At 38.0% G+C, this 10,774-nt stretch overlaps 3 protein-coding genes across 3 annotated transcripts in view; all 3 read right to left on the bottom strand.

The window, feature by feature from the left end:
* Positions 1-1,359: 1,359 nt before the first annotated feature.
* On the bottom strand, positions 1,360-6,458 carry LOC131129451 (alanine aminotransferase 2-like). The gene is made up of 9 exons (XM_058073047.1): positions 6,455-6,458; positions 6,211-6,341; positions 4,100-4,343; positions 3,947-4,026; positions 3,744-3,880; positions 2,315-2,489; positions 2,095-2,250; positions 1,913-2,025; positions 1,360-1,842 (listed from the first exon to the last, which is right to left on the bottom strand). Exons 1-9 carry the CDS (start codon positions 6,456-6,458, stop codon positions 1,728-1,730), a joined length of 1,155 nt encoding a protein of 384 aa, XP_057929030.1. The 3' UTR covers positions 1,360-1,727.
* LOC131129727 (alanine aminotransferase 2) lies at positions 4,260-9,127 on the bottom strand. The gene is made up of 3 exons (XM_058073542.1): positions 8,995-9,127; positions 6,735-6,824; positions 4,260-6,657 (listed from the first exon to the last, which is right to left on the bottom strand). The coding sequence occupies exons 1-3, from the start codon at positions 9,097-9,099 to the stop codon at positions 6,511-6,513; spliced, it is 342 nt and encodes a 113-aa protein (XP_057929525.1). The 5' UTR covers positions 9,100-9,127; the 3' UTR covers positions 4,260-6,510.
* Positions 9,128-9,296: 169 nt separating this feature from the next.
* naprt (nicotinate phosphoribosyltransferase) overlaps positions 9,297-10,774 on the bottom strand; it is a 9,558-nt gene continuing 8,080 nt past the window's right edge. Inside the window, exon 14 of the mRNA XM_058073531.1 lies at positions 9,297-9,439. Coding sequence (XP_057929514.1) covers positions 9,353-9,439 — 87 coding nt within the window. The 3' untranslated portion in view covers positions 9,297-9,352. The remainder of the gene's footprint in view (positions 9,440-10,774) is intronic.

The raw sequence follows: 10,774 nt of genomic DNA, 5'->3' as shown, positions 1-10,774 counted from the left end.
TGTGACCACATACTAAATTCATACTTGTTCATATCTTGGAATTATTCTATTATGAGACAAGATTTACTGCTTATCCTTTACTGCTGGAAACGTGGTACACCCTGGACTGGTGGCCAGCCAATCACAGGGCACATATAGACAAACAACCATTCACACTCACATTCATACCTATGGACAATTTGGAGTGGCTAATTAACCTAGCATGTTTTTGGAATGTGGGAGGAAACCAGAATATCCGGAGAAAACCCATGCATGCACGGGGAGAACATGCAAACTCCACACAGAGATGGCTGAGAATGGAAGATTTTAAATACATGGCATAATTACTTCCAGCCCAAAAGTCATATCAAGTATAAATATTTGGGATTTCCGATAATTATTGTCCCGGAATCAGCATAAAAATTTGATATCAGATTTTTTCCTGATCATGAAAACCGATATATCAGTATCAGTATCGGGCATTGAGAGGTGGACAATAACATATCAAACATCCCTAATAAATACTGTTACCATTTTAATGACAACATAATCAATTCCAAATGTTAAAAACAATGAGAAAATAATCCATAAAAAAATGAATATGAATGACAAATAAGACTTTACCTTTGCAGGTGAGCTTGATGATCTTGATCTTGATGGAGGAGGACAGATTTGGACAGACGGGAGAAATCATACACAAGTTCATATCACCTTTGTACTTTTTTTACCGTCTTGACATTTGTAGGACACAAGGTTCTTTTCCCTCGAAATTCCCAGCACTAAAACTCAAGACAATAAATAGTAGATTTGGGTACGGTATTCCAGAACAACACTCCGCTACGTATTGCCATGATGTGGAATTGCTGAGGATTCTGGGAGGTAACTGAGATAGCCAATGGGAGGACCCAACAAAGCCTTCATGTGATGCGACCAAATGAATTCTGGGAGGACCAGTTTTCTGATTTTTCCGAATTTGTTTTTGTGAAATGGGACGTACATTTCTTCGAAGCCTGTTTCATAATCAGAATTTTTCATATGATGAGTTTTTCGTCAGTCGAGGTTTTACTGTACATTGTTACAGTTGGAAGAATTAGGACCCGGGACTGAACATCACAAAGGCTTGGACCCTGGTTTTTAGGTTTTGGGTATTTTGCAAGAGAAAATGCTAGTGGCGCTAAGTGGTTAGCGGGCAGCCCTCACAGCCAGGAGACCCGAGTTCAACCCCCCCTGGGGCGAAAACTCTGTGTGGAGTTAACCCTACGTCCGTATCTCGGGAACCGGAAGTCGTAGAGCGTCTGGGGTGGTTAGGGTTAGGGTTAGTTCTCCCTGTGCTTGCATTGGTTTTCTCCGGGTACTCCAGTTTTCCAAAACTCCAAATTGTCCATATGTGCCCTGTGATTGGCTGGCGATGAGTCCAGAGTGTACCCCGCCTCTTGCCCGAAGACAGCTGGGATAGGCTCCAGCACCCCCCCGCGACCCTTGTGAGGATAAGCGGTAGAAAATTAACGAATGAATGAAAATGCTAGCCCCTTCCCTTTGTGTTCAACATCTTTTCCGTAGCCAAGGATCAGACTTCCGAATGTCCTGGTTTTCAGCTACCAACCAACCTACATTTTTTAAGTTAATTTTCCCACAATGGGAAAAAGAAAAAGTACTAGTCTGTATTGTTGTACTTTTTATTGTACTTTTGTGTGGCATTGCTAAGCATCCATGAATATGATAGTTAGCCTAACAAAATCCATGTTTATTCATGTTAGCTTCCGACACAAACAGCTGCTGGCGTTTTCCCAAAGACGATGGTGAAAAGTGGCAAGGCGAGCCAGGGCATCTTTCAGTACGTCAGGGGGGACAAGAATACACACTCTGGCAGCACAAACGTTGACAATAACGTAAAACGGCGACCCTGACCAGCAACTGTACGATAAGCTCTTACCTGATGTAGCGGTCCGCTTTGTTCCTCGGATTCAAACCTCCAGGCCCGACTAACACTCCTTCTTCCTCCAGCAACATCTGGCAGTAAATGACGTCTTCATCCACTTCCGACGTCTGAGGGAACACATCGGGATGCTACAAATGTCGTATATCGGAGAGACAATCTTTGCGATATAATCTCACCTTAGCCTGATGTACCAACTGCGAGGGCGATTCAAGACGGGGATAAAGGTAAATTCCCCCCATCGCCGGCTGACAGGTTATCCCTGGTAGATTATTCAGGTACTCGTGCGCCCACTGAGCATTCTGGGACAAAGTACACCGACTGGAGGACATCTCCTTTCATGAACAGAATCTTGCTGTCAGTCGGGACCGAAAACCCAGAGAGTTTGAACTGTGTCACCTTTGCGTAGACGTCAAAGGAAGCATCCGTGGGTTCTGGCGGCTTGACCATGAGATCCAGAGCAAGTTGTCCCGTGACTGGAGTACTGATGTCGGTACACAGAACGGTATCAAACACCTGCATAATCTGCGGGTCGATGTTGACGGCCTCCATGTATCCTGCTCTCAAACCACATCTGGGACAGACACAGAACGACCGATAACGCCATCCGTACCATTAAAAATGGAGGTAGAGGTATTCTGATCTGGGATGTTTCTCCAACTAAAACCAACCCTGGAACCCAACTACAAGAAACATCTTCCCAGAAACTCTTGGTGGGGAGATGTTTCTTGTAGTTGGGTTCCGGGGTTGGTTTTTCACAGATGTGAACCCTAACTGCAGGATCACGCTGAATCCATCATGGTTCTGTTGCGGTCTACGGAAATATTCTGCAAGATTGCAGATCCAGATCCGTCTCTGACGGCCGGACTGAAAACGGATTCAGTGTGAGGCCGGGGTACACCAACATCTCAACAGTACCAACCCTGGAACCCAACTACAAGAAACATCTTCCCAGAAACCCTTGTTGGGAAAATGTTTCCCTAAATAAATCCATAACCGCGGGATCACAATGAATCCATCGTGGATCTGTTGCGGCCTTTGGAAGCATTCTGCAAGATTGCAGATCCAGATCCGTCTCTGGCGGCCGGACTGAATACGGATTCAGTGTGAGGCCGCGGTACACCAACATCTCAACATGGATTAGTACCAACCCTGGAACCCAACGACAAGAAACATCTTCCCAGAAACCCTTGTTGGGAAGAAACATCTTCCCAGAAACCCTTGTTGGGAAAATGTTTGTTGTAGTTGGGTTCCAGGGATTATGCTGGGGTACACCAACATCTCAACATGGATTAGTACCAACCCTGGAACCCAACTACAAGAAACATCTTCCCAGAAACCCTTGTTGGGAAGAAACATCTTCCCAGAAACCCTTGTTGGGAAAATGTTTGTTGTAGTTGGGTTCCAGGGTTGGTACTAATCCATGTTGAGATGTTGGTGTACCCTGGTTTCACACTGAACCCGTATTCAGTCTGGCCCCCAGAGACGGATCTGGATCTGCAATCTTGCAGAATGCTTCCATAGACCGCAACAGAACCGCGATGGATTCAAGAAACATCTTCCCAGAAACCCTTGCTGGGAAAATGTTTCTTGTAGTTGGGTTCCAGGGTTGGTACTAATCCTTGTTGAGATGTTGGTGTACCCCGGCCTCACACTGAATCCGTATTCAGTCCGGCCGCCAGAAACGGATCTGGATCTGCAATCTTGCAGAATGCTTCCATAGACCGCAAACAGAACCGCGATGGATTCAGTGTGATCCCGTGGTTAGGGTTCTGTTACTGAGCAAACCAATACACTTCTATTGAACAATGGTGCGTTCAGGACTCACTCTCCCAGGCATGCTGTGGACAGTGAGTTGAAGGAGATCAATTCCACCATCTCAGAGTACTCTTCGCCCATCTCAAACAAGACTTTCTTATAGGAAATAAACGGTCTTCCGTTTTCATAGACGCTATCTTGGTACACCTGGCAACCACAAGAAACAAGGTATCAGTAAACGCCACATGTTAGATTGCCATCGTATGCGCTCACCTCATCAACCAGCAGTAGTAGTTTCTGCCGCGCAGCAAAACCGATCACTTCTTCTATCGATTTCCTGTCCTGCACGTTACCTGTGACGTGAAACGGTAGAGGTAAAATTACGTATACCAGCGACGTGCGGATCGGACTGACGTGGAACCGTACCAGTGGGGTTCCCAGGGTTGCTGACGTAAATAGCTCTGGGCTGGCATCCCCCCCGATGAGTTTTCAAGGCAAAATTCAGCTCTTCCGGATCAATAGCCCAGCCTGCGTCCTCTGTGAGCTGGTAAGGCACCAGCATCACCCCCGCGTCTTCCAATACCATGGGGAGTGTGTGAGGACAGGGTACGGAGGTCAAGACCCCTGTCGGGGTCTCTCGCTCGCCGCTCGCCAGAAGCTTCACGACCACCTGAACGCAAACCGTGTATTCAGTCTTGATATTTTTTATTGATTTTTTAAAAAAATGTTATTGATTTTTTTTTTTACAAAAAAAATCTCTGACAAATTTTATATGATCGGAAAAAAGCAGGCTAATAAGCAAGCAAGCCAATAAGCAGGCTAATACTAGCCTACTACTACTATTACTAGTAGCCCCCCTAAAATGTTCTTAAGCCCCCTAAATAAGTTCATATTTTTAATTGATTTTTGAAAAAACATTATTATTGATTTTTTTTTTTTTTTACAAAAAAAATCTCTGGCAAATTCCACTTGATCGGGAAAAAGAAGGCTAATAAGCAGGCTAATACTAGCTTACTACTACTACTACTAGTAGCCCCCCTAAATAATTTGAATTTTTTTATTGATTTTTAAAAAATATTTTATTGACAAATTTTATATGATCGGGAAAAAGCAGGCTAATAAGCAAGCAAGCCAGCCAATAAGCAGGCTAATACAAGCCTACTAGTACAACTACTAAAAGTCCCCCTAAAATGTTCTTAAGCCCCCTAAATAATACTACTACTACTACCCTAAAATGTTCTTAAGCACCCCTAAATAATTTGATATTTTTTATTGATTTTTTTTTTTTTTTTTTTACAAAAAAAAATCTCTGACAAATTTTATATGATCGGGAAAAAGCAGGCTAATAAGCAAGCAAGCAAGCCAATAAGCAGGCTAATACAAGCCTACTAGTACAACTACTAAAAGTCCCCCTAAAATGTTCTTAAGCCCCCTAAATAATTTCATAGTTTTTATTGATTTTTTTTTTACAAAAAAAATCTGACAAATTTCATATGATCGAGAAAAAGCAAGCTAATAAGCAAGCAAGCCAATAAGCAGGCTAATATTAGCCTACTACAACTAGTAGTAGTATCCCCCTAAAATGTTCTTAAGCCCCCTAAATAATTTGATATTTTTTATTGATTAAAAAATATATATTTTTTTTTTTACAAAAAAAAATCTCTGACAAATTTTATATGATCGGGAAAAGGCAGGCTAATAAGCAAGCAAGCCAATAAGCAGGCTAATAGTAGCCTACTACTACTACTAAAATGTTCTTAAGCCCCCCTAAATAATTTGATATTTTTTTATTGATAGAATTTTTTTTTTCCCCAAAAATATTTTTGACAAATTGTCGGCTAATACTAGGCTATACTAGCCTACTAGTAGTAGTAGTAGACCCCCTAAATAATTTGATATTTTTCCTTGATTTAATTTTTTCATTTTTTTTTTTATATCTTTGACAAATTTTATATGATCGGAAAAAAGCAAGCTAAAAAGCAAGCAAGCCAATAAGCAGGCTAATACAAGTCTACTCCTTAGCCCGCCTAAAATGTTCTTAAGCCCCCCTAAATAATTTGATATTTAAAAAAAAAAAATGATTTTTTTTTTGTACAAAAAAAAATTGACAAATTTTATATGATCGGGAAAAAGCAGGCTAATAAGCAAGCAAGCCAATAAGCAGGCTAATAGTAGCCTACTACTAGTAGTTGTAGTAATAATCAAAAGAAAAATAATAATGATAGTAATAATAATAGGCTAATGAATAATATAATAATGATTATGATATCATTAATGACTGTCCACTGGACAGAATGGCTGCAGAGTTTGAGCAGCGGTTTTGCAGTTTAGATTGTGTGTACTTTGTGTACATTTAATGGTGGCCTAAAAGTATTGAGTATCTTAACTAAATCTGTCCAAAAGTGGGAAAGTTATATCCCGGTTCTTGTTCCTTATTTGTGTTTTTGGATTTTTCGGAATGTCTTCGACATTCATTCATATCCTGTACATCTCCAGGGTGCTAAGCCCCCCGACGTCAACCTTAGCGTGGAAGTTACCATCAAGGCCTTCTGAGAACCAGCAGAAATAAAGACGTGATTAGGTTGGGCGGGAATTCCGTCTCGTCTTTCGATGAACTCGGCAATGCTTTTCTTGACATGGAAAAGGCCAGAAGAAGCAGTGTAGGATCCTGGAAAGTCAGATTAGGGATTAAAACCTTATTGCTAGATTTGTTAGGCTTGGTTTTCCTGCCAGATTCCTTTTATCCTGGCTTGGGATCTGCATTGGGAAGCATGGAGGAGCCCATATTGGGATGTGTAGTTTTCTGAGTTGGATTATTTTGAAACCGGGAATGCTCCTCATTGGAACGTGAAGCTAAAATGTAGGAAGTTCTTACCTACGCTGTTACCATCACAAACCTCCAGGAGCTTCTGGACTCTCACGCTGACGTCCAGAGGCAGATGATTGTCCTTCAGCAGCTGAGGGTACAAACAACCTGCCAAGACCTGAAGACCCAAAGGTGATGGAGATGTTTAACAACAGAGGAAGACCAACCATAGCAAAAATGAAAACCGGTATCGACCTGTCGGACAAATGTGATGGGCTTCATGCCGGATTTATGTGGATCCCCTGAGCTGATGTCAAGGACCTCTTTGAAAGGTTTCTTGACGCCCTGCCAGAGAAGACGTGCAGGTCAACTGAAGACATTCCTATTGGATACGATGTGTCATGGGATGATGATGATGCCTTTGTTCTAGTTTGGGAACATTCAGGTTAACAGTTTAAAAAAAATAAAAATGCTTCATCCACGTCTTGGCGTTGACAGATATCATCTGAACGTAGTCCTTGGATCGTCTTTGTAGCCTCTGTCGGTCGTTTGTTGTGATGATGGTTAAAATTAAAAATATTTGTTATTAAAATTTAAAATATTTTTTATAAAAATTAAAATTAAAATTAATCAATAACTAAACGAATAAATAATACAAATAAATAATAAATGTGAACACTGGAAAATGATCACTGATTAAAATTAAAATTGAAAAAAATAATCAATACAAAACAATTAATAATAATAAATAATAAACAATAAATCAACTAAATAAAGAAATAAATTATACATAAATAATAAATAAATAATACAAATAAATAATGATAATGGTGAACACTGGAACATGATCACTGATTAAAATTAAAATAAAAAAATAATAAACAATAAATGAATAACTAAATAAATAAATAATGCAAATAAATAATAAATGGTGAACACTGGAAAGTGATCACTGATTAAAATTAAAAAAATAATAATCAATACAAAATTATGAATAATAATAAATCAACTAAATAAAGAAATAAATAATACAAATAAATAATAAATGGTGAACACTGGAAGATGATCACTGATTAAAATTAAAATTAAAATAATAAACAATAAATCAATAACTAAATAAATAACTAATAAATAAATAATAAATGGTGAACACTGGAAGATGATCACTGATTAAAATTGAAATAAAAAATAATAAATAAACAATAAATCAATAACTAAATAAATAACTAATAAATAAATAATACAAATAAATAATAAATGGTGAACACTGGAAGATGATCACTGATTGAAATTAAAATAAAAAAAATAATCAATACAAAATAATAAATAAATAAATAATACAAATAAATAATAAATGGTGAACACTGGAAGATGATCACTGATTGAAATTAAAATATAAAAAAAAATCAATACAAAATAATAAATAAATAAATAATACAAATAAATAATAAATGGTGAACACTGGAAGATGATCACTGATTGAAATTAAAATTAAAAAAAATAATCAATACAAAATAATAAATAAATAAATAAATAAATAATACAAATAAATAATAAATGGTGAACACTGGAAGATGATCACTGATTAAAATTAAAATAAAAAATAATAAACAATAAATCAATAACTAATAAATAAATAATACAAATAAATAATAAATGTTGAACACTGGAAGATGATCACTGATTAAAATAAAAAATGATAATAATCAATACAAAATAATAGACAATCAATAAATAAATAACTAAATAAATAATACAAATAAATAATAAATGGTGAATACTGCAAGATGATCACTGATTAAAATAAAAAAAACAATAAATCAATAACTAAATAAATAACTAATAAATAAATGGTGAATACTGGAAGATGATCACTGATTAAAATAAAAAAACAAACAAAAAAACAATAAATCAATAACTAAATAAATAACTAATAAATAAATGTTGAACACTGGAAGATGATCACTGATTTAATAATAATAAATAATAATAAATAATAAACAATAAATCAATAACTAAATAATACAAATAAATAATAAATGGTGAACACTGGAAGATGATCACTGATGTCTTCAATTAGCAAGCCACTAGTGGTTTTGTTATCAAAGTCATTGTTGAACATAATGTCCATGAAGGCAGCACAGTGATCTGTTATTCTACTCGGTCTGGTCATTTTGGGAAATAAACCCAAGCTTGTGTCAATAAAATCGTCAATTTAGAAGATCAATATTGAAGTCTCTATATATGAAAATTGTATTTGATTAGTATCCAAAAAAGGTTATTTTGACCCAATCTTCAAATATTTCCATCCTTGAATTCTGAGTTCTGTATAAACATTAACAGGTTTTTGCTTTACAGATTTCAAAAGTAATACATTCTAAAATATTGTCAATCGCAACTGACATATAATTGGAATGTAAACGTGAACATAGGGGTGTTATTTAATGTCCAGAGGGCTCTAATAATGTTACTTTTCAGTTACATTTTTTATAAGAGAATACTTGGAGGTACTTACGAGGTTGATCTGTCGAGTGATGTGACCTGCCAAGTGTTGGAGATGCACGAGTGGCGAGACGGCGATCCCTCTCACCGTGGGATTCACACCTTCCAGGCCGTTCATTCTTTGTCCGATATATTCGCTTGCTTTTCTTCCCACTATTTTTTTTTAGCAGTGAGCTTTTTTTCTGTGACGGCCAAACAGAAGTTAAGACAACCTGTGCTCGTGTTTGATAAGTAATCCATCACGCCTTCCTGGGCTGCTCATTCATTTCACTCAGTCCAAAGACAAGAGGGGGAGGGGGGGGGTCAAATATAATTATGCAGTGTCTCAATAATAAACACACGTGACAGGTTTTCAGAACAAAACATTTTCTTCAGTTGGCCAAAACAACATTATTCTTATTTGTGCTGGCTCTCCTGAGATCTGTAACCAAGGTATGTAGGCTCTCTGATAGCGCCACCTGGTGGGGGGAGGAGGAAGGACAGAATGAGGTTGTCTTTTGTGCAGGGGGAGTTCACTTAACCCTCCTCTTGTGTTAGAGTCGGCACCGACCCGTTTTACATTTTAATGCATAAAAAGAATCACATAACATTTGTTTATTGCATCAAGGCTTTTTGACATCAAGGAAACTCTATTTCAACAAAATAAAACAAAAAAATCATTTTTACTACATTTTAAAATGATCTGGTTGAAATTATGACCACTGTATTGTTAGGGTCGGTTTTGACCCGGTTATAATAATATAATTTGGATGGCGGAAAGAAGAACACTTTGGATGGCGGAAAGAACAACACTTTGGATGGCGGAAAGAACAACACTTTGGATGGCGGAAAAAACAACAATTCGGATGGCGGAAAGAAGAACACTTTGGATGGCGGAAAGAAGAACACTTTGGATGGCGGAAAGAAGAACACTTTGGATCGCGGAAAGAACACTTTGGATCGCGGAAAGAACACTTTGGATCGCGGAAAGAACACTTTGGATCGCGGAAAGAACACTTTGGATCGCGGAAAGAACACGTTGGATCACGGAAAGAACACGTTGGATCGCGGAAAGAACACGTTGGATCGCGGAAAGAACACGTTGGATCGCGGAAAGAACACGTTGGATCGCGGAAAGAACACGTTGGATTGCGGAAAGAACACGTTGGATCGCGGAAAGAACACTTTGGATCGTGGAAAGAACACTTTGGATCGCGGAAAGAACACTTTGGATCGCGAAGAGAACACTTTGGATCGCGGAGAGAACACTTTGGATCGCGGAGAGAACACTTGGGATCGCGGAGAGAACAATTTGGATCATGGAAAGAACACTTTGGATCACGGAAAGAACACTTTGGACCACGGAAAGAACACTTTGGATCACGGAAAGAACAATTTGGATCATGGAAAGAATGACCAGAAGTAGAGTGAACCAAGATCTGGACCTGTTCTGCTTTTTGATTTCAGTTTCTACTAAAGTTGTGTTGTTGAAAACAATAACTTTTTCTACCTTTTCTTGACATGAATATATATGGGTCAAAATTGACCCCAACACCATAGATGTTTCTTTAGTGATTAATACTAAAATGAGAAAATAAATCAAACTAATTGATTTAAGAGATATGTTCTATATCCCTCAGTAATAGCCAGGTAACAAAAGAATTCAATTTATGAATATGATTCTTTTGAGGTTCATTTGACCATTTTTGGAAATAGAAATGGAGGGGTATAGTGACAAAAAAAGGCCTCCATGCCCACACCAAAAGTATTAAAAGCAACATTTTCATGGATGAGGAAGCCTAAGAAGGTAACCA

This window comes from Doryrhamphus excisus, chromosome 5, assembly GCF_030265055.1.
Source record: "Doryrhamphus excisus isolate RoL2022-K1 chromosome 5, RoL_Dexc_1.0, whole genome shotgun sequence".
NCBI classification, from domain to species: domain Eukaryota; kingdom Metazoa; phylum Chordata; class Actinopteri; order Syngnathiformes; family Syngnathidae; genus Doryrhamphus; species Doryrhamphus excisus.
This window is presented reverse-complemented; position numbering and strand designations above follow the sequence as displayed.

Bases quoted from the DNA above. Each gene is read 5' to 3' on its own strand.
- LOC131129451 (XM_058073047.1), bottom strand. The intron at 4,344-6,210 runs GTAACTTCCACG...GTTTGCGTTCAG, and splicing joins GTTCTCAGAAGGCCTTGATG to GTGGTCGTGAAGCTTCTGGC. The intron at 1,843-1,912 runs GTAAGAGCTTAT...TTGTGCTGCCAG, and splicing joins AAAGCGGACCGCTACATCAG to AGTGTGTATTCTTGTCCCCC.
- LOC131129727 (XM_058073542.1), bottom strand. From the start codon at position 9,099: ATGAACGGCCTGGAAGGTGTGAATCCCACGGTGAGAGGGATCGCCGTC. The intron at 6,825-8,994 runs GTAAGTACCTCC...CTTCTCTGGCAG, and splicing joins TCACTCGACAGATCAACCTC to GGCGTCAAGAAACCTTTCAA. The intron at 6,658-6,734 runs GTCGATACCGGT...TTGGGTCTTCAG, and splicing joins CCATCACATTTGTCCGACAG to GTCTTGGCAGGTTGTTTGTA.